Source organism: Pelmatolapia mariae, linkage group LG1, assembly GCF_036321145.2.
Source record: "Pelmatolapia mariae isolate MD_Pm_ZW linkage group LG1, Pm_UMD_F_2, whole genome shotgun sequence".
Classification (NCBI taxonomy): Eukaryota; Metazoa; Chordata; class Actinopteri; order Cichliformes; family Cichlidae; genus Pelmatolapia; species Pelmatolapia mariae.
The window spans coordinates 35,730,400-35,754,811 of record NC_086227.1 but is presented as its reverse complement, the minus strand read 5'-3'; the positions used below and the strand labels follow the sequence as shown (position 1 = coordinate 35,754,811).

The 24,412-nt window shown below is 39.8% G+C and overlaps 1 protein-coding gene across 3 annotated transcripts in view; it reads right to left on the bottom strand.

Annotated features, from left to right (window-relative positions):
• Positions 1-24,412, bottom strand: part of adamts18 (ADAM metallopeptidase with thrombospondin type 1 motif, 18) — a 57,770-nt gene that overhangs the window by 12,889 nt on the left and 20,469 nt on the right. For all 3 annotated transcript variants that reach the window (XM_063480229.1, XM_063480222.1, XM_063480237.1), the window contains 9 exons: positions 24,178-24,273; positions 23,427-23,575; positions 16,175-16,347; positions 15,215-15,345; positions 14,509-14,632; positions 13,967-14,211; positions 6,648-6,768; positions 4,796-4,922; positions 446-650 (listed from right to left, as the gene is read on the bottom strand). In XM_063480229.1, the coding sequence (XP_063336299.1) occupies positions 446-650; positions 4,796-4,922; positions 6,648-6,768; positions 13,967-14,211; positions 14,509-14,632; positions 15,215-15,345; positions 16,175-16,347; positions 23,427-23,575; positions 24,178-24,273 (1,371 nt within the window). The remainder of the gene's footprint in view (positions 1-445; positions 651-4,795; positions 4,923-6,647; positions 6,769-13,966; positions 14,212-14,508; positions 14,633-15,214; positions 15,346-16,174; positions 16,348-23,426; positions 23,576-24,177; positions 24,274-24,412) is intronic.

Sequence of the window (24,412 nt, the reverse complement as noted above, 5' to 3'; positions counted from 1 at the left end):
TGCAGTGCTACTGTGTTCTAAATGTGATCAGTGTAATGCCATGGAGGCAACAACAGTTTAATTCTCGAGTTTAACATGTTTGCGTACGGACATTTGCTAAGTGTTAACATTGAATTTGTTGATGGCACTAGATTAACTGTTAGGTGAAGGGTCAGCAGTTATTGCAGACTACGCTATGGGGAACATGAATAACTGTAACTAGTGTCACAGAAATCCATTTAGTAGTTGTCAAAATATTTTCCTTAAACCATGAATATAAACCTCATGTGGCAATAAAGGAAAAGGCAGGGGGTCCCCAAAGTCATTAGGATTTGACTTGCAGGGATCATATATGTCAGTACAAAACTTCATAGCGATTCATCCTAGTTCAATGTGGACTGACTTGTTATGTCAAAATTAAAAGCTACGCTGCTCTTGTGGTTTTGGAATGTTGCTACAAACCCACCTGTGACCAAGATCCAGTGCTCCATTCTGGCGGACAGGACTGGGTGTGGCAGGGCTGGACTTGGGCCGGAGAGATTACAGGGCAGAAGGAGTGCGCCACCACCTCCTCCCGTTGGTAGGTTACCTTCCTCATGCAGCGTAGTGTCCTGGTTTGTTGACCGCCACCACATGACCGACTGCAAGCACCCCAGTCTCCTGGTGCCCAACTGTGCCAAGAGAGCAGAGGAGATTTAAGAAAACATGGAAGGTTTGCCTCAGTCACTGCTCAAATACAGAAATTGAGTTTTATTTAATTGTATCTTACTTTAGTGCCATTCAGCACAGTTGTCTCACAGAACTCTATATTCCAAGTTTAAGACCTTTCAGTATCATAGAAACTGACAATCCCACTCTGTACTTTTCCCAAGTGCATGAGTGGGAAAGAAAAACTTCCTTTTAGCAGGAAGAGGCCTCCAGCAGAACCAGGTTTGCATAGATGCATAGATACAAAGACTAAAGTGCTTTAATAAAATTGTAAATTATACATCAAGCCAAACTCAAAACGACCATAAGACTGAGCTACTAATCAGGACATCCCTGATTTGTTGTGTTTATTTTAGGACCAGTAAACCTCAATTACCCACTGAAATACAAGCTGTCATCGCACCAAAGATCTCTGAAAAGTGCTTGTTGTTGCGCTTCATAAAATAGCCCTTTCTACCCTGGTTAAATTTTTTTTTAAATGAATTCATTAAAAGTTAGATTCTTGGCTCAAAGCTGGTTATCAGTAATAAAAGAAAAGACAGAATATACAGAATATATCTTCATGTCTCTGCAGTTCGATCAATCTCTATATTTATCATTGTATATGAACCTAAACATGAAAACCATTTCTATACCTGACTCTTCATGACAGCTTTTTCAAGTTCCTCAAGGCCATCCACAACATGCAACACTTTTTCTTCCCCTTTGGCCTGTTTGTTTGGCTCTTTTATTTCTCTTTCACCTGTTCACTCTGCCCTCATCTTCTTACTTCTAATCTATTCGCTCTTTGTCCTTTTGAAATCCTGCTTCACCACTGATGAAAAGCCTCCTGTTATGTCTAAAATAGTTTCTGTCTTGGCATCAGGGCTGTAGGGGGAGATTTCACCAAATGAGTGGTCTGACAACCACAGGCTTAGAAGAGGGAGATGGAGGGATGGGCAGATGGCGCTGTCCAGTTCTGAGAGAACACGCTACCACAAAGACCATTCCTCCATACCACCGACCTGCTTCAGGGGAAGAAAAAATGCTTTCATTTTTGTTCAAATGCCACAGGCAAATGAAGCTGCAGGACTAAACTACAATTTGGAAATGGGATAGATGTCAACCAGTGGGACCCAAAAGGAATGGTTTGGGATTTTTTGGCTTGTGGACTGTTTTGCTTTTTCCCCTGCTGTTTTTCCTGGCTTATAAATAACAATATATCATTGGGGGAAAGTGGCTGAAGAGCCACTTCGCTTCACTGCAAACCACCACTGACCTAGCTGTAATTTGTATCTCTAAAAAGTTTCATTACCTGAGGTAGGAACAGCACATTGCTGCAAAGGAGGTTCTGAAAAGCTCGACTGTATATTTTCTGGTACTTGCATGGCTGCAGACCAGGTACCACCAGTGAATGGAACTTTATTCTAATTCTAATATTGGAGGCGTGTGGTTTTCTTAAGATCCTAAGCATAATTATATGCCACAATCCAACCTTCTTTAACAAGCTGCTTGTCTGGTTTGTATTTCCCACACATGTCCAGTCCTTTAGCAAATGCATTTACTGTGTCCTTTGTCTCTTCACAAACGTTCTGTGAGCTCTAGAAGCTGTTGCAAGTTGAAAAGAGTAATAAGATAAAGGTGCTCTTTTCATGTTGAAGTTATTTTACTCTTAACTTTGCAGTATAGATCCTAAAAACGTGGTAAATATGCCTGGTACATAGATCGTTTGAACTGATTTGTTGGCACTTACAAAACTGATGTTCATGCTGAGTTAAATATCTTTAAAGGTGGATTCTCTTCCTAAGCTGGCCCAAATGATTGAACTGACTTATTAAAATTCTCCTTCCGTCCCCATGTTATGGGAACCTGCTGCAACATCACAGTCCAGCATCCCCGTGGAGAGAGAACAGGTCTAAAGCAAAAGAAAGGAAGTAGATAAGAGTGAACGGGTGAGGCTGTGTGTGTATTATATGTGAGGCTGTGAGTGTTGGGCTTGGGGTGGGGGTTGACTGGCTCTGCATGGCTAGACTGGCCTGGCCCCATGGGAATCCTTCCATCTCTGCACAATAAAACATGGATAGGCCTGTCAGCACCCGAGATACATGTCACAGAGATAAACAGGCACTTTCACATTACCCCTCCTTCCAGACACACACACACACACACACCCAAACACTGATGTTCACTCACATAGTACACATGCATCCACTTCATTGTCAATTTTTCTTTTCTCTGCTGGGCTCTTGAATGCGTGCCCATACATCCTGGAGGTCTTAATGCAGTCATTAAAGCTTTCATGCTGCTCACTCAACTCAACTTGCTTCCTGTGTAGCATCCATAAATTGGCCCATACTCACAACCATCTGAGAAAAACTGTCAGCTACTGTAGAAAATAGAATCCATGGGTGTCAAGCTTATTTATTTCCCTGCATGGACAGTACTTATTTATCTGGACTATACCATTTTCTGCGCTAAGCAAAATGAGGCAGATGGGACACGCAACAAGGCTGTTTAATAGCTTTCACCAAGATAGCAGAAATGGTATGCCCAAGATTAGGCGCAGGAAATGTCCTCTCGGGTGGTGGGAAACTTAGTGAGAAACAGAGGCTGTATGCTGGAGGTGTAACTGATAGCTGTCTGGCTTATTCAACTCCTGACACAGGAGAAAGTTCAGTCTGGACTTGTTGCAGCATGGCTAATAGTGAACAAAATAACAACATCATTAAGATCAGAGAAGCAGCTTATATTTCTACTTTTAAAGCACGGTTTGGACCAGAAATACATGATTCCAGCATTATGCATTTGGAAAAGGAACTATAAGAATGCATGCTGCCTTTCTATGTTGGCATGTTGCTTTTCTCTGTGTGTGTGTTTGCATGTGCATGAGTGAGTACTCTCTCTGAACCCAAGACACAGTTCCTTGCCTGTTCTTTGGAGCAATGCTGTAAATCAAGCTAGCTCCATTTCCCCGAGCCAAAGCCCTACATACTGTAGAAGAGGGGCCATTTATTCAGCGCTGTTTCAACTTGTTACTCCACTGAACTATCTCCTGTTTTCCTCCTTTGCTTGCTGCATTGGTCCCAAAATGCACTGTCTCCTTTAAAAATGCATGCCATTAGGCTCAGTGTCTAGACCGAGGAGATAAAACACAGCCATGGTTTTGCTACTGAGAAATGCAGGAAGCTTTGGGCTGAGTATATATGAGAGGGTATGCACAGAAATCAGCAATCATTCAGAGCCAGCTTTGATGTCTTCTTCCTGCTCTTTAGCCTTGCTTTTCTTTATTTTTTCATCTCAACCCCAATGTTTCCTTTTTAGTTAAATCATTGTCTAAAATTTGTTTCTTTTTTTTGCATTTGCATAATTTGATATTTAGCCTAAAATGTCACAATCCATATTAAAAATCTAAAGAGTTTGCATTCTAAGATATTGGTTGTTTTTAACTACATTTCCACAATAAAGCCCTCTCTTTTTGTCATTTCACTACAAACACTGACAGAAATATTGACATCTGTGACTTCAGCGGTAGATTCAGCTCAGATGAAGCATGAGCTCGGAAAGTTTCTTTCTAGTGATCAAAAACAATGTAGCATTTTTTCTCATATTTTCATTTATAGGTCTCAGGATCATTAACAGGTTAAAAGTGTTCAAACTAAATGGTCTAAATGAAAGAATGAAAATCATCAGGGCATACGTGTAGACAAGAGATCAGTTACCAACACTTGACACTCACATGGAGACACAGCTGGAGAAAACACTTCAAGGCCACAAAGACTTATCCAAAAGAGCACAAGATGCACAAGATGCAGTGGGCTTTCATGTGTTTTCTCAAAAAAAAGACGAGGATAGAGTGACAAGAAGAACACAGGCTGAGCGGAGTGCTGGCTAGCCACAGCAAATAGACCACATGCAACCTCTAGACAGCTCAACCACAGTATTTGTGTGTGTGTGTGTGTGTGTGTGTGTGTGTGTGTGTGTGTGTGTGCGCGCGCACCTATAAAAAAAAACAAAAAAAAACAGCGCCCTAGGTTCCTGAAAATTTGGCAGCATACAGACACATGCCACATATCCCACAGCCAACTGTACACATAGAAATTCTTTGACCCACACACACAGCAGTGCTTACTATGCAGGGCAAGGTTGTGTATTGCAGAGATGGGAGCCCAGTGCAGGCCTGGTGTGGGGATTACACATGCTGGAGTTGACCTGAGCCTTCTGGTCCTGCAAACAGATAGCCTTGGTTGAGATACGACCTGATGGAGAAACAGAGAGAGAGAAGCAGAGAAATCGTAATGTGTTTCTTTCAGGTAATTAACCCTTTAAGACCTACCATAGAACCAAGTCCGCCAGAGCTTATATTATATTTTTACATGTTGTGGTGCCATTTTTGGGAGCATTTCAAGTTGATATACATCAATACAACCATTATAACCCAAATTTTAATAATATGTATGCATTAAGTGCATAGTAAGTACATAAATTGCAAAAAAAGTGCAATAAACTACAAAAAAATTGAAAATGGTTTTTGTTTTTTAACATATATTTGTAGTTAGAGAAATTTAAGAGGCTTATCCCTCAAAACTGTAAATACAAAAAAGTTGCACAAACTAGTTTCCCACCACAGGAAATTTATTTTAAGTGTCTTCATAGTTTTATTTTTGAAATACACCAATTTTCATATACTGCAGGAAAAACTAAAATAAATATTATAATGCAAATTTGCAAAAAAAACAGCATATGCATCAAAATAAACTATTTCCAACAGTGTAATTTGACTTCTAAGCATCCCAGAAACGATACAGAAAGTCATAAAGTCAAACATAACTTTTAAATACACAAGTATGGGCTCAGGAGGCCCTGATGGTAAAAAAAACTACATTTCCGCAAAATGACGTCACTTCCGGTTCCGGGCATGTCACGGCGGACATGCGATAGTTCACGCTGATGGACGTAGGAAGTGTTACGAACAGCTGATCAGATCGGCAAAGCGTGTTTCTGGAATATTATGTTTTTGTTGCTGGAAGTGCTTTTTATGCAGTTTTTGCAAAGCTATATGTGGAAGGAAACCATGACCTAGGACAAGCTGATGGCATAAAATGTAAGTACAACTCCTCCGGTTTCATATGCAAAAAAAATTATTGTGCTAGCTTACGTGGTTGCAGTGCTACCGGGATTTAAAAATAGTTACGCACAACGGAGCGTGCTCGCTCTGACCGGCTTTAAAGGGTTAAGGATCTTTATTTTTCATTCCTGCAATGTGGATGCATTTGAAGTCAAATTTAAATTTTCTAACTGTCATGAATCAACACAAAGAATATGTCTACAGGTCTGCCAGCTGTCGCAGCACCTAGAGGCATGGCAAATGAAACTAGATGTACCATAAACACAACAGCTATTCACTAACAAGTAAGCTGGATAGTAGCTGTGAGTCTTTCAGGAGAAAGTCTGACAAAGGTGCTTTTCATTAACCTTAGCACATTTCCTGGAACACTGTTCATCAGGGTATTATACACAACACAAAAACACAGCCACACACACAAAAATCAGACCTATAAACACACACACACACAACTTTTCCTTATCACTTTTAGTACATCTGCACATATTTCTGCCTCCCTTTTATTGTAAGCGACTTAGATTCTGTTGCTATGCCGTTCAGGCTTTTCATCAAGGGCTGATTTGATGCATTCCAAATCCTGAGCAGATTTTAAAACGCTGGGGATTTTGTTTCAAATTGAGATGTTAAACGAAGTCTTCTTAGTTTATTTGTTTTTTAATTGATGATCAATTCCATCAATTCCAAGTTTGAAGTCTTTGCTGCTACATTGTCAATTAAAGTAATGTTAGCTTGAGTTGACTGTTGCAGTTCAGTGGTGGATTTTGGCAAAAGTTAATTTAATTTACTTATCCCGTGTCCAGAACTCTTCTAGTTGTATCCAGGCATCAACAGATGGACATACAAATAAAAACTGCCTCACCTCCGGCACAGGGAGCAGAGCAATCCGAGCGCACCACACCCCAGCTGTAATCAGGCTTCCTCTCAGTGCGAGGCAAAGTGTACTCCCATACCACACCCGGGTTCTTTCCCTGCAGAAGGATCTATCAGACAAGAAAACACTCAGTCAAAAAAGGTGACAGCTATGTAGAGAAAGTTTATCTTTTAACCTTTATTTATCAAACTGTAAGTCATCCACCAGGCTACAGCTGAGTTTTCCCAGCTGCTCAAGGGAGTGACACTAGCAACCTTTAGATTCTTCCTCAATGCTCTAAGCTGCCCTTTGTAGCTTAATTTAGAGAATATAGCATTACTGCATACTAAACAGAAAGGAACACTAAATATTTAAGAATCTAAGTAAGGCAAATATTTAGCACTGGTTCATCTACATGTCTTTTCAGCACCAAACCCACGTATTCCCTCAAATGTCGACTGATTATTAGACCTCCAGTAATCCATGTATTATGTCTTGCACATTCTAAACCAAAGCAAATTTTACCCATTTGTTATGAACCCCACTGTAAGAGACTAAACGCAAGACAACCGCCAATGTGATTAGCCTATTTAGGCCGTTCAAGTTTACTCGAGCTGCTCGACAGACTACCTACTAATGAGAAGATTGTAGAAACCCTACAAAACGCTTTATTCCATCTCTACTCTGAACTGGATGAGTACACTTTTATTTGGATCATATAATGCTCATGCAAGGGACAATTTCCATTTTCTTTTGTGATGTGTCTCTTTTTTTTAACCACATCCTTTACACAGCCCAGTGATTCTGAGTTACCTTTTCTGCACAAGAGATTTATTTGAACATTCAAGTCAGGCAGAGACTAATGGATGAATGAATGCAGACATGCCCATTACAGGAGAAGCATCAGGCTATCATTAAAACAACCCCATGAGAATTCCCTGCTGTGGTGAAAAGTTTTGCTTGACATGCATTTACATAGTCAGCTCCTAGTGTGTTATTTTAAACCATTTCAAAACACTGCACTGGATTGTATTCAGCATAGCTTTGTCTCTTTTGCATCCAACCACGGTTTAGTCCAGGTTGGGTAACTATTACTCCTCAGCCCATTTGGCAAAATGTATTAAGTCCACCTGTGATTCTTGACAAACATCACAGTCTATCAGCATCTGTGATAATGGATTTTGACAGGTGTATTTTCTTTGGGGTATTTCCTAAAGTTGAAAGGAATCTACCATCAACCATTCAACGCCAAGCACCTCCTGGGTTCAATCCACATTAAACAGTTCTGGGACGCTTCCACTAACTTTAAAAATAACCTTTTGATTGTTAACTGTCCAATGCATAAAGTCAGCTATTGCAAGATGGGGGACAAAAGGAGAGATGTAAATCTATGAGCAAGCAGCTACCCAATGTCAGAAAAATGTATCCGTAAGTTAATGTTTTAAAATTAATACTTCAATTTAATTTTAGTTGGGGCAAAAGTGGTTCTGATGTCACATTTTCTACTTAAGATCTTTCTCAACATCTATACGGTTTAAGTGTCTTTAGGCTGCATTTTTTTGCCATCAAGTAACCTTAATTACTACCTGCAAGTCAAATCACACTTTCTGTCACGGTCAGCAGTGTTAGACCGTGTGGACGACCCAGGTGCGGACACAGGCGAGGAGACAGAACTAACTTTAACAAAAGGCGAGCCTTTATTATGGCTGATGTAGGGGGCAACATAAAGCAGCAAGGACAGAGGCGAAACTAAACTAGAACCTACACTGGGAAAACTTAAAAACTAAGAAAACTTTGACTTAACTATGACAAACTAGGAAGACTGGCAATGACTATTAACAGAACCTTGTGCAGAGTGCATGACGAAACAATGAAATACATGAATCACTAACAGAAACATGAACTGCACAAGAATCCTGAAACTACTTAACCTGACATGACATGAGGGATGTAACACAGATGACGCGACGACGAACACAGGAAGACTGAGGACTTAAATACACAGATGAGGTGATCAGGGGAAGTGGAGACATATGAGGACACAGCTGACTAGAATGAAACATAATGACAACACAGGGGAGAGTAACACTAATTACAATGAACAAAGCACACCAGACTCTTCCAAAATAAAACAGGAAACACACAAACTTGACAACAAGAGCCACACAGACATGAAACATGACAGGTAGATGCACGGACCAGGGAGAGATGACAAAAGGGACTAAGAAACAAAGGACTACACTGCAACCTAGAAATCAACTAGATGAGTTAAATTATAACACAAATGAATACAAAAGATACATAAAAATTCAAACACTGGGTCACATGACCCAGCACTGTGACACATTCCTAATTGTTTGAGATACTAAACTTTAGTATCTTGCTAAAGTGATAAAAACTGCAGACTCAACAAAACCACATAAGGGTTGGCCACAGTTTAACACCCACAGTTTCTTTGTCCATGCTACCAACACCAACCAAGCCCAAACCCAATGCCATTGAACAACTGCCACCACTAACCACACAGGGACATTGTGCTTATCCAAGCAAACCAACTTTCTGCTCTTTCACCAAACAACCACCAGTGATGTGAAACAGCAGCTACAAAAACAACTCTGGTCAGAGTTTTTATAGTCACTTTAATAGAGGACTTAGATGTCCTTGAATTGTTCAAGCTTTCCAAATCACTGATCTTTCTTTCCTAAGAAATGTACAATGTTTAAAACACCCAACCAACCACAGTGTTCGCATTTGTCTGCCAGGAGACAATAGAAACAATAGTTTCAGACAAACCTACCCACCACTGCTTTAGTTTTTGATCATTTAAACCCAAAGCTCAACCTTTCAGTAACAACTAAACCAATACGAACAAAAAACAATCACCTACCTACCACTATTCGAGCCAAAATCAACAACTTTCTGCAATCAGTAACAATACCAGCGATAATTTCAATGACTTGCATGCTCCCATTTAATAGACAGAACACACACTGGCCTTGTGAACTCCTTTGTAGTCAAAGCAAACTTACAGCAGCAGCAAAATATTGCCTCAATTTAGTCACAAGACATGAAAATTGACCCAAACTCTACAGGAGCCTTATCTGCACTGACACACTAACAGCACAACGCAGAGGGTTTACTCAGGGGGCCTCCTACAGTCGTGTTAGTGAGTGCATGTAAAATGTCCAAACTGTTCAGACGCACTGGTGATGATACCAGCAGGGCTTGTGACTGTGCTAGCAAATACAACAGATGAGAAGCCTTTTGCAGACGGAAGACATTTTCCTTCTGACACTACTACCATCACATCTTTAACCACCAAATGCAGTTTAGCATCCATTACCATCCATACTACATTTAGTCTTGTTACTAGTGTCGTTAGCATTGCAAATGTGGAAACATTCACGAGTGTTTTGGGTCTTACTGGCAATATAGCTGTTTTGTCGTTTACGTATGAGGATGTATTGTAAGTTTCAACTAACATAAAGTCCCTAATTCTTTTTTCCACATAACTTCTGAGAAATCATTGCTCATTAAAATATAGTTTACATGTTGGGAACCTCTAAACACCAAACTGCGAACAAGCCTTGAGTGAATCTGCTATGGCGAAGCAGCTCAAAGAATATGTCTTTTTTGGCAAACATAACAGTAAAGTTTTGAGTGTTTCACTTGCTAAATGTTCACATTATTATTGTTGTGTAACTTGAAATCTTTTAACCAGTATATTTCCTAATGATATTGTTCACATTTTGCACCGATAACTCACCTGGGAACATTTTGTTCCTATTTGTTTCAGTGATCAGATTATTAGACATAAGTTTGGGAACCAGGGACACAAAAGAATTCTTTGCATTTCCTGGTGCTAATAAACATACATCAGACAAGGACATGTTACTGTGGCAGATGGTTAGCAGAATTAAGGGTTTCATTTTCAAAAATGCTTTAAAATGAAAAGGAAAAACATAGTGAAAAAAATATGGAATTTAATTATTAAGTAATAAAAATCATAGCTCAAGATGGCCTTTATTGACTTGAGTTATCCTCTTTTTTTGGCTTTAGGAAAGGAAAATGTTTATTATCGTCTTTGAATGACTTTCAATGGCTACAAACATATTTAAGTTGTGAAACTAATGTGTGTCTAGCTTCCTAAAGTGCAACAGCAGACCACAGAGTGTATTGGTTTCACAACCCAACAATCACAGCACTCGTCAAGTCAGCTGGGATGATGATGAATTGCAATGTGGTGGACTCAGATATCAATCTCACAGTGTTTTGTGTTGGACTGGCATGACCCTGCTTCCCATACCACAAGAATGCCAATTCCAGGGGGAATAATCCTACTTGGTATTCACTTAGAGCTCCGGAAGCAGCCATATGTTGTGTCTGTTCCTTCTACCACCTCCTGTGAGCTATTTCTATGCCCCCTTCCCTCATCCTTCCTACCAGCTAAGCAGCTGTGCAGATGTGGACACCTTGTCACAGTTTACTTCACACTCCTTACCATTTGTTTTTCTTTGAGCGCTTCAAGCTGAGTAAGAGTCTGCAAGTGATCCGTGCGTATATCCTCCCCCATGTGCTCTCTCAGATTTTCTGTGACAGCACCAGTTAAGTAGAATGTGTGAAACAGATGAAGAGATCTGCGCTCTCCTTCCATCATTTGGCTCTTTTCATTTGCACTTAAAGTCCTTGTGCCCTGACCTTAACTTCTCACATCCAGAGTTCATTTGCAGAATTCTTAATCTTTTAATCTCACGCTGCATCCTCTCTCTTTCTATCCTTCTCCCTCTATCAACCTCTTTCTCCTTTTTGTAATTACAGGACATACTTATAGAGATTATGGTCATGTCATCTGCAGATCAGCTGCAAACTATCGCCGAGTCCACTGCTGGACAGATGTATGATCGGAACACACAGACATGTAAGAGGAGTACCATCAGCCTAAAAAAAAAAGGAACTTTCTTTAAATTATCATTTTTTCAAGACAGGGCACATTTGTGTAGTTATTGTTATTTTTTCTTTTGGTTAATATGACACTATAGTGAGCCAAAGACAACTGTTTAGACGTAACATTTTATTAAATCTCTTGATCCGCATGCAAAACTTAAAATTACCGTTTCCAAAACGTCTGTAACGATCCTTCGCTGCATTAGAAAACTTTGTACATATTGCTATAGACAGGAATCAGTATGTAAAGTGTGATGGATATGATATGTGACAGATTCATTTTACTGTTTTTGCTGCGCTCACAATTCAAAGCAATTAACCTGCCAATAGCAATGTCATCATAGTCAAAAAACTATGGCTCACATTCCAGCCCACTCAGACCAGCATGTACATTCATCGTTCAGTTATTCTTACTGACATTTTGTGTGTTTATAGCTTACTGGGTATGTTTACAGCTAGTTTTGTATACTTTGTTACTGGCATTATATATGACAACCCTGATGTCATATATAATGTCACTGTCACTAATCTCACGCTCTCATAAAACCATACTTTTTTGTTGATTTTGTCAGAAAATCTGTTTGGGTCTCTGTGATCAGCAACTCTTGTGCTTATATTGTCAAATGGTACCATGGATTTTTCGAGAGTTTGCAGTGGTCTGTATTTTAAACATTTATCTATCAGCCACTCAGGTCATGGAAAAATACCTCCCCAGCACACAAACCTAAAATGTTTTCCATTCTCTGGCATCACTCAGGGGATGCTCCAAGCATAAAGTGGAGCTGAGGTGGGGTTTTTCTCCTATTTTTGTACTTAGACTTGGTCAAGCCTAAGTACTAGGAAGCACAAATGTTTGTACAAAATTATTTGCTTATCTATTTAGAAAATGGTGAGTAATTTATATGAAAATATTGTTATCCTGTTGATTTAAAAAAGAAAAAAAAAGAATAGGGAATTGATTTAAAGTTCGTGGAATGTATTTTCTGAGCATTATCTGTACCAAGTTTGATGACAAACCTTCCAACAGCCGCTGAAATGTTTCTCCCTTACACAAAGTGACGATCAGTCAAATAATCCAGCACTGCTATTCTTTAAGCTATGTCGCCAACCACGACTGAAACTAAGATGCACATTATGTGTGCATGTCTCTGCACTTCTGCAAGGGTTCATCTTGCAAAAGGACAACAATGTGCTTTTCAAATGCCAACTACAACACAGACTCCACTAAACTGCCCACAGACCAAAGCCTCTTTCTAAAAAAGCTATATAAACACGGATGTTTCCTGATGGCCAAACAAGTAACCATCCAATCCAAGTACTTTGAAAATATCACACTGGTATTCCTGTTGGATTTACAGCCCAATCATTCCTGTTTTAACCACAGTATTGCAGTAGCCCAGGGCATTGAGGGGAGACTAGATTTTACATGAATATCACCCCCACCCCCACCCCCCATGGCAAAAAAAAAAACTGTCTGGCTTTCACCTGGTTTTCACTTCTGTTTTCACGGCTGGAGTTCAAAGGTCAAAACAAAATAAATGCTTTTGCTGACAAAGTTATGTGAGAAAAACATCCTACACCTCCCACCACCATTCACTTAAAACCTCAGAATGACTTGGCGACTTGTTGAATATTAGTTTTGCTGTCAGGAGGATACCTCTGTCCAGCATCACATTTTGCTACTTTAGGACAGGTAAAGACTCGTACTCCCCTTGAAGCTCTGGTTTCTAACACACCACTGAATACAAACATGAAGCAGAAATATGGACCACCAGATAATAAATCTGCTTTACTGAGCAGAATATCTCACTCCAAGTAACCATCTGATTTTATGCTTTTCTTCCTACCCACTAAAGGGCCGTTCATGTTGGGATTTTACCTGCTCAGTTTTACTCAAATTGCAACACTACAACAAAGCACAGGGTCTACATTAACAGCTGTGAATATATGTCAATAGATATGAACATGTGGCTTTGTTTGGACTGGAGTTTGGCAATAGGGTGCCCTGTCTGAATTCTTGTGTATGATACAAGTGGATTACAGAGATCAGTTATTACTAAAATAGTCCCTGTAGGCTGCTAGCGAGCACAGTAGATGTGTTCAGTGTGTGCCCTTTAATCGTTTTCGCTGTGATTTAGATAAAAATGTGTCTATTCTTTACAAAGCACCCACCCATTTCTGGCATAATCAGACACCCAAAACAATTAATTATTCACAGAAGATTTGCAGGAAGCTTCAACCAGTCTTTTTCTCCATAGCACCAAACTTCTTTCATCTAACCCTCATCATGTCCAAGCATTAAAAAGGAGGTGCAGCAGATCCGCCAAAGACCCCTGTCACTGTCAATTGCCATAGACGGATGTCACCCAGCAGCAGCGGCTTACTTCAAACACCAGCGTCTCATTAGTCGGTCCAGCAGCATACAGGCTCTCCGGCTTGTTGAAAGAGCGCTGGTAGTCGAATACGGTTCCACCAAAGTGGAACTTCCCTGGCCAGTCCACAGTCCACTCCCCAGTCAAGTAGTACTTCTTTTTCAGGGAGCGGACAGCCAGGTAGCTAGTGGAGACTTCCATTTCCTGAATGTGAATACTTCTAGCCCCAGCTGGAACTGTCACCATGGAGTAGTACTCTGGTTTCAAAAAGAGAAGGAACAACAGCCAACACTAAATCATTATTAGCTATTATTGCTGTTCTATAATTCTGTCATGTTTCATCCTGCTAACATCATCCAAATTTTACCATGGCTTAACCTCTTCTGAGGTGAGTCAGTCCATTATCCAGTGGAATTATGTGCATGTGTCTGTCTGTGGATTTAATCTTTATCCTTGTTTCTTTGGTTAAGTCTTCTTTTGTATTGTAAAAATACTCAGTGTACGCCACCTAACATGTTCAGACACACTATTAACAAGGACAAACACAATCTTACCGTTAGCCCGGTGTTGCAGAGTGTACTGGCCCTTGAAGAACTTGCAAGTGGAGTTGTCTCCCTTACAAACTCCACAGGCATCCAGAGAGGCCTTGGAGCTAAGAACTTGGTCACAACCTACAGCCTAAACACACACACAAATGCACGTTTGCCATCAGTGTGAATGGAGCAAAATGAACATGATAAGCTTGTTTCTTGAAGTGCATATGTCAATAAAATAAACTCTCCAACTATCAACAATTCTATGCCTCAAAGGGTGATAACTCAAGGAGAAAGACTACAAGATGAATATCACCTTGATTAGAGAAGCAGCATTACTCTGAGGTGACTACAATTTTAAAACCCTTTCATAAAGAGCTCATAAATAAAGGAAAACAGAGAATACATTAAAATAGTGCAAAAGTGTCTTCCCAGTGCTAAGTAAGCCAAAGAAATTACTCCAGAATTACTCCATATATATATATATATATATATATATATATATATATATATATATATATATATATATATATATATATATATATATATATATATATATTTACCCTTTTTCATTTACTCAGTGCATTTGATGCAACTGCACATCCTGATTATCTACAGACAACTGCACTGTCTTTTGATTCTGACGCTAACTGTGCCTCTCATACAACCACCAGGCAACAGAAAACATTCACTTTTGGAGTACAGTGAATCCACAGAGCTGATATACCTCACACACTCCATCAATGCAGACATCTTCTTTGTGGTCAGAGCAGGAAGTGCCATCTTTAACTTTGCTGGACATAGCAAAGAAGAAGTCATAGTCTTCTGCAATGCAGTACAGCTTGCAGATGTCTTCATCTGCACAGAGAAGAGGAAGAGAGGTATCATTAAGAATAATGGCATCACCTGTAAAATGCACAAACTGTTCTTCAAGTTTTATTGTCTGGTCAGTTTACAGCTGCAGAGGCTACTGACTCTGCAGGTATGCACTAAGACTGAAACGCAAAAGACAGTAACTACGAATGCACCCAGGGCTATTCATATGGGGCTACAGGTTTATTTTGTAGTTCAGATCAGTTATCACAGACAAGTCTCTACACCCGTCTTTGATTAAAATAAATGACGATGAAGGTGACTTGGCCCAAGGTCCCAGAAGGCAGTTCAGAATCTGTTCCTCTCTAGATCACCCCCCATTCATCTCCAGCTTAAACAGGCCTGGGACGACAGCCAAACACACGGCTCTCCTTCACTGCACTCTCTTTCCCTTGCTCTGTGTAACAAAGCTGGCCCGCAGGCTTCCTTTTTAAATCTATTCTCGGTGTGTCAGAGGGTGCAGGTGGCTACATGTCTTCCATGCACATTACACACAGTGATAGTTTCCTTCAGCTTTTTGGCCCTAATCATTGCAGCAGTAAATAGAGGTTGGCATTACAGAAACTCTTTTTAAAAGAGTTTTGGGGAAGCAGAGCGGGTGCAGAATATAAAAGATCTGGAGAATTAAGACAAGCAAACCTGCCCTGAACAATCTGCAATTCTCTGTATATTTAAAAGCTCTGTGGCCTTTAGCCAATGAATATAATGTGCCAAGAATACAGTAAATCACTGTATTTACTCATAATCCACAAGATCTACTGTGTATTTTGTATTTTGTGTCATTTACTTGTGGGGATTGTAACTGACCACCTACCATCCACTTTGGTGTAGGGCTTCCACTTATAATACCAGCCCCTGAAGGGCTTGCTGTTGTACTCAGCGCACTGTTGGGCACGGAAATCCACAGCATTGGGAGGGCATGGACGAATATTACACAGCTGGTTGAGACGGCTGGGGCCTGAGCAAAACTTGCCATTGTTCTGTGGCCTGGGTAGAAGACAAGATAAGACAGAGAAAAGGGAGAGGAATTACAGGGAAGGTACATTTGTTTTACTGCTACAGGACCTTTGGCAATATATCAACAGCACTAATGTGCCAGAACAGTTCACGGGAGAGACAGCTGGTCAGTGGAAAAGATCCACCCAAATTTTTTCTTTTCAACACTTCTAGTTCTTGTTCTATTCATATAACTTTTTCAATGAAATCCCTGTACACCTGTGAGAAAGCTGTAAAAGCCATCTTGCAGAAGCAATAATGATTAACATGCAAATAGAGTACATATAAAAGTCTGTACATTTAAAAGTAAAAGACTATACAATAAATGAATGGTCATTTCTTGTAGTCGAGGAGTTGGATGGGAGATAAATGGTCAGGTGTAAAGACCTTAGCTACTTTGACAAAGGCCAAATTCTTATCGTCAGATGACCATCAGAATATTCCTGGAAGTACTTGGCACAAACCATGAACCAGGGAAAGGGTGTTGTCCTGGAACAGGTCTGGTACATTGTGACTTTGACTTGCAACTGATAGTATTTCAAGGATCTCTTATTAATGTCTTATTAGGGTCTAGCTGAATAATTTAGGGTGCCTTACATGGTATACTGGTATAATAGATAGCACAATATAAAGATACTGTTGTCAGCCCTATGTGGTTTTAAATTGGCCGTAGGTGTGAATAGTTGCCTGTCTCTCTGCTTTAGCCCTGGAATAGACCAGTGGGTTTCTCACAGTGAAACCTGCCTCTCATCCACTGTCAGCTGCAATAAGCTCAAGTCCCCGTGACCATGGGTGGGAAAGTAGTTAATAAAATAGTTGGCTGGATGGACCTTCGGAAATCCTGCAGAGTCCTCGACTCAAATGTATCCAAGCTGTTTGGCAGGACGTGAAGGACCAGCAGCACATTAGACAAATGTCAAGTTTTTGTTGCTCAGCATATACCTCAACATATATCACACAATACACATATCTGTCTATTTTAATGTGTGTATTTAAAATATTTTAAAAAGTGTAACATTTATTTATTTATCTTTGAAAAACATCAAGCTAGATATTTACCCATTCTAAATGGTAAATTTCACTAACTGGCTGCTGCCTGCAGCTTCAAGTTTATATCATCAAAGACATGCAGATTTTGTCAGTGATCTCTCTCAGCAAACAGTCAAAAATTCATACTAGCCCATAAAACTCGTCCTTTAAGCTTTGGAAGTTATTTATCCAAGTACTGAATCATTTAACTGAATAAAGTGGGGTTTTTAGCGCTGCTTCATCACATCATAAGTCACATGCTTACAAGCTATGCTGAATCAACAATTTATATACCACATGAATAAAATGAACAGCTGATAAAAAGGAAGTGGCGCTTTAATGTGTCACCAAAATGATAAAACCAGTCACCACTTATTAGAAAACACAACCAGTCTTGACATTAAGTGAACATCAAGATGCCATGTCAGACTTCCCAGGCTCTCTAAACCCATGCCAGGCATTCCAACACAACCACCAACAGAGAAAATTGAGTTTAGCTGTTTAGAGAAGTGCACACACAGACACACACATACATACAGAGACTGGAGAACCATGCTGATCAAACACATCTAATAAAAACAGTTCACTAAGTGTGACAATATAATGAAACACTTTGGCAATGGAACACAAACAGTGCCTAATAGAAACAGTAAACACCACAAGAAAAACTAGATGTATATTTCTTTCAAGTTTTCTGCAGCAAATGAAAATGTCTGTGTATAATGGATGTCAGCAAACAAGACAAGCAGATATCTGTTCTGCGCTGGACTCAATCACAGAATGACTTAGCTGCCAAGACTGATGGAACTCCATTCAAGGTGTGCCTGTGTATATGTGTGAATTTGCTGTGTGCCAAGCATGCATCCCTTGGTGAGATGGGGATTTGGCACAGGTTTTGCACTCCTGATCTTATTAAGACTTAGCAGCAGACAAATGCAGCCCATATGGTAATGTGCTTACGGCAGGCCAGCGGGGGTTTACAGTGTATACTCCATCAGTCAAGGTCTCATGATCTGAGAATCACATAAGATGGGCAGTTTACTCGAGAAGGGAGTTGAATGCACTTCATAGGCTTTGTACAAGTGGCCCCTGAGTTTCACAACACTCTTTGTCTCTCTTCCTTTTCTCTTTATCATTCTTTCCTCTCCTATCTGGATGATCCAGTATCATTGCAACTGTAAATTTACTTCTAACAACAAGACAGAAACCAGATACAACAAGCCCCAATGCAGGGTCCTTATGACCCTAAAGGGTGTTTAAATGTCCCGGTAGCCTACTAAATCTGCCCAAAGACAGAAGCCGAAACCCCTGTAGTTCAGAGGTCACTATGTCTAGTCTTGTCATCTTTCTGAGTCAACTGCTCCCTCCCTGTCCCTCACAGGACTTTCCTTTCTGCAGTTCACATAAAAAAATAGATCCACATTCTGCTGCTGTGACCCCTTTACAAGTCCACTGGGAGATTCCAACCAAACGATGGTCTAAGTACCATCATTCCCTAATCGTGTACCCTGTTGAAATGGGGTGTGCCAAAAAAATGCTCCTTATAAAACCAGGTCAAGATCATGAACCTAATCTCCCAGGCTTTTTGCTAAGGATTAGGATCTTTGATCTGGCAGGTGGTCTACAGGGAATGGAAGAGCAAGGACAGAGATGGAGTGAGGAAAAGAGGGAGGCAAGGGGAGAAGATTCATTTTCCATTTTGGAGCTACTCCTAGAAGGGAAGGCTTTAATCGGCTGATCGGAAGCCTTGTACAAGCCTGAGCAAAACATACGTGCTTACCTTATAAAATGAATGAGTTTGTGCAGAATCAAATTATTTTAGGATCTGTTCCTGCTGACTGAAGATTCTGTAGCAAGGCAAAGGTTACAAGTGTCAGGGATATTTTCAAAAGTTTTTAGTAGCACACCCCAGACTATCCAGACGGTTCAGTTTAGGGGTAAAGATGATAACAGACACAGGCAGTCCAATTCAGGCTAATCCTTCTCGTTCTGTCCAGATTAAGAGCAGAGGGGCCAAAATAATCACAGAGATTACTGGGGACAAACACACTCTGAATATCATGAGTCATGGAGTAAAATGTGACTCAGGGGTACACACTGCTGTCGTGATCAGGCTTGGGTCTGTCTGAATGGCTGAATTCTTTCAGCTGAGGATGGCGATGCATGTGAAACAGTGCTTTATACAGACATACCACAGCCTATTTACGTTTAAGGAGTTCTGACAACTAATTGTGTTTATTCTGATAATGATATCATTACATTTCATTAATGGATTTAATGTTTAGCCTTCAGCATCTTTCCATCCCCTCTCTGTTTGTCTGACCCCATAACTCAACGGTTGGTAGCATCAATCCATTATTTTCAGCAGCTTCTCCTACAATGCTTTGCTTAGTTCTACAAGAATGATAAATGAACTTGGCAGATAACCTGACCCTTTTCGGTCTGCCAGTCATGGTGTATAATGTGTATCATATGAGAAGCAGCCTGTCTCTTTGATCCCTCGCAGGGATTAGGAGACGAGTCGGCTGTGATGGACAGAACAGACACATTGGTGACTGCCTGCTGTTAAGTAAGCAGTGATAAAGCCAGATGAGTAAATAAGACACTGTGTAACTCTGTGAATATCTTAATGGACTCCATAATAGAGTTGATATAATGAAATGGGTCAATGGAAAAAATAAATAAATACATTTTTAAGGAATCATTTGAACACTCGGCTTAAAATTTGTGACATTTAAAATACAGGCAAAAAAATGTAGTCAGATCGTTTTGATAGAACTGCAAAAATCAAAAATGCAACTTAAACTAGAAACTGATTGTGACAATGTAGTGGAAATCACTGAAATATGACAAAATCTCTGAGCTGGACCACAATAGGGGGTTTACTCTGGAGATCATACTGCACAATGAGACATGCAGCACCATACAGAAAGTTCAGTCCATTTCATTGATTCTTATTTATTATACATCAGCATCACAATACCAAAACAGGTACCATTTCTCCTTGCAGACAACTAGAAAAGTCTAACTGCATATTATTTCTATTTCCAAGTTGGACTTCCATCTGTTTGGAAAAACATGATAACTTAATGCTGTTTAATGTGTACAGAGAAAAAGAATAAGACAATACAATGCATTTATCTGGCTTTGTGTGATTTCAGACACCAAACCACCTATTTCAAATGTTATCAGCTTATTAAATCACAATTGTTAACTGTAATCAGTTCTATAAATTCAAATTGTAAGTGCCTCTTTCTACTCACTAGGACTGCACAAGGTGCATATTACCTTACCCTGATTATAGAGGCCTTTTCTACCTTATCACACTGGTAACATTAAGCTTTGTAATGTAAGTAAAGGGTTGAAAGGTTGTATTTTAACATTAAATATGAGTTCTTCCTTACCCTAAACAAGTACTTTTGTTGCTGCTGTAAGTCAAATTAACTCCAATTACAGGTTCACATGCTACAGTGAATTTAACTTGGTTTGTTTTTGTTTTTTCAAGTGAAATAGAAGTTGAAGTTGTGTGAATCCTAATACACAAGGGTAATAGCACTGGGTAGAGGGTGAAAATGTGTAACTTGAAAGGGTTTTATATTGCAGCGGAAGGGCAGTTAGTTAAAGTGTAAGAAATACTTAGACATACGGTAAGAAATACAAGTAGTGATACTGTGTGTGGCATAGTCCGAGCTGGAAGCCCAGTGTCTTAACCGAAAGTTCAAGTCGAAGTGGGTAAGTGGGATATATATATATATATATATAAATATATATATATATATATATTTATATATACATACAGGGGTGCACATAAGTGGTCCGCAGGTGCGTCCAGAAAATCTTATGAACGCAAACGCGTACATAAGATGTTCTGGAGGAGGACAGACATTTGTTTAGAGCTCTTAAAGATGTCGAAGAAGCAAGCTCCTTTAAGCAAGTATTTTGGTGTTCCTCCACCTCCAAAGAAATGTCAGAAGGAGTCCGAACCGCAAAAGAAGCGCGTATTCTCGGAAAAGTGGTTGCAGGAGGTGAGCTGGCTTCAAACAAATGATGAACGCACAGAGATGTGGTGCAGAATATGCAGTGAAAATCCCACTCTGGCGGACAAAAACAGTGCCTTTTATATGAATGCGAACTTCTTCGCGTCTTTTATTTTGACAGCGAATGCGCACCTGCGGACCACTTATGTGCACCCCTGTATATATATATATATATATATATATATATATATATATAGATATATATATATATATATATATATATATATATATAGATATATAGATATATATATATATCTATATATATATATAGATAGATAGATATATATATATCTATATATATATCTATATATATATAGATAGATATATATAGATAGATAGATAGATAGATAGATATGTTGTGCTGTTGTAACATGAATTGAAGTCAATGTCTATGACTAAATTAAACTTTATTGGATTTTTCAGGTCAGCCTGTTAATTGGGCTGACAGTGACTCAGTCCAGGCTCTTATGCATTCGGCTGACAACCAAAAAAAAGCCGACATTATGAAGTCATTTTGACATTCAAGTCACACATATACACTTCGCATGGCTACAAGACATATGAAGGCAGCTGTATTTAAAAGGGCAACTGTGTCCCTGTCATGACAAAAACATTTCACCTGCACTTAAACACTCAGAAACCCATACATGTGTGTATAAATATGCAGAATTGGACGTGACACGCCACTATGATCTAACATGCTATGACTAATTCCTACATGATGGCTACCCTTAACAGTGCAAACGACCCAGCAGTAATAAAGTTTGAGGACCGTCCACCAATCAAGCTGTGCAGTTGCTTTGGATGTTAGCCAATATTCGTACAGAAAACCTATGATCTGGTGTATGCTCATGCATGATTATCAGTTCTATGTTGCAAAGCTGCTTCTTTTTGTTGTCAGTTCTTCCTCTTTTTTATGTAGTATTAGGAAAACTTAAGATTCAGTCGATGGCTTGAAAAAAATGGAAAAAAAATACTGAAGGCACTATCTAAGAATCTGTCGGCTAATTGGCTGTGGCTCCAATAGATGGAGATGATTATTATTATTATTTTAATTGAGTCAACCATTCTCTGAGCTGTGTGAAGCGAACAGCAAAACCTCTTTAAACATAGGATAAACTTGCTAAAGAATGGTCACCATGGGATCAATTCTGATTTATGGAGTAAACACATGACACTGTAAAGGATGAAAAGAAGATTAAATGAATAATCACAAAATTAATCACCTTCGCAAGTATCCCATTGTAACCATGCTACAGAACCAGCGTGGGGGCAGGTGTTTAACTGACTGCAGGCTGAGTCAATCACTTGCCACATTGCTTGATTGTAGCATAGTGATAGAACAACGGCAGTAAATCTGTATTTTATGGAAGCGAAATAAAGGTTTAAAATATCTAGTAAATCTTTTCGTGTTCGAGGGATTATTAATGAGAGATGTTGTGAAATACAACATTAACACTGAAAAATTGTCAAGCTTGTAATGACATGAACAGAGCGCTTTGCTAACAAAGAGATATGCACTGTGGGATCTGGGTCTACAGAATTATGTAGAATTATATTTGTCTGAGTGAGCAGCAATGGGGGACGTTTGCTGACTATCTTGGCAGCTTTCAGAGAAAAGAGCATGCCATCAGGAGGTTTTCCTTGTCTGGAGCATGTGGAGAGATAGTCTGTCCGTCTGGACTGTCAGCCTGACTGATGAGAGCAGTTATCAGCACATGTGTGTGTGTGTGCGCGAACAGAATGTGCGTACATAACTGTGCTGACAGCTACCTGGCAGCCAGCACTTTCAGGTGTTCAAAAAAAAAGGTTTTTTTTAGAATACAAGACCTTCAAGAATTACTTTCTGGCCCACACTGCACCTCAGATTTGCACTGTAGAAGCAGCTGCGTGACAACATGAATCATTTTGTCGACTGTTTGCCTAGTTAATCTTATCTAAAGCATTAAAATAGAGGTGATGAATTAGATTAGGTTTTGCAAGTGTGTGCAAGTGTATGTATACCTTGGGCTGGTGCAGGAGCGCTCTCTGTACATGACACCTCCACCACAGGTTCTGGAGCAGTCAGACCACTGAGACCAGGCTGACCACTGGCCGTGCACTGCTCTAGGACCATGCTCTCCATATTTAACACACTGACCCCTCCGACACCACTGAAGAAAAGAGTAGGAAGGAAATGAAAGAGAAGACGACAACAGAAATAGCATTCTTATCAGTACTTGAGTGTTGGCCCTGGCATCTTGCCTGTGTTTCCTGGTCTGGAGAAATGCCCAGCACCACACCTGGACACAGAGACTCTCTATCTACAGCCAAAATGCACACATACACATGCACATCTATTGTGCAGCAGACCTGGGTTGATCCAAGCCAAACCCTGCACTCACACACATCACCGCCTTTCTCTCTTTGTAAATATCATGTTTCTGTATGTACAAATCAACTCAATCCATTTGGGAGAGTAGTGCCCAAAATGTGCACCCATGCATGTACGAGGAGCATCGATGGTTACTTTGTCTGATTTATTTAATTATCTATGATCAAAGAAGTATTCAAATAAAAAAAATGCAGTTTGAGCTGTCATCAGTTTGAGCTTAAAGTAAATCCTTGCATCTTTTTAAAGCTCTTTTAGGATTTTTTTTCTAAGATGAAAGGATTTAGTTTGACTCAATAAAGTGCTAATTATTAGGATGCTAAGCAGGAGAATAACATTCTGACTGCTGTGATCTTTCACATAAATAAGGAGACCATTCCTCACCATGTCAGGGCCACAACTGGTACCTTCTGCAGCAGGCATGAACTTGGTCTCACACCGATGCCCTGTGCGATGACACCACAGTGACTTGCAAATGTCCTGTCGAATGAGACACGCAAAGAATGAGACATCCATCAAACATGGTGTTTGCTGCTATTATTATCCGTGGCATCTTTTGGTAATGAGTTTCTTTCCTTTTTCTCTTCCCTCTACCTGATTTTTGCCAGGACCACCATCA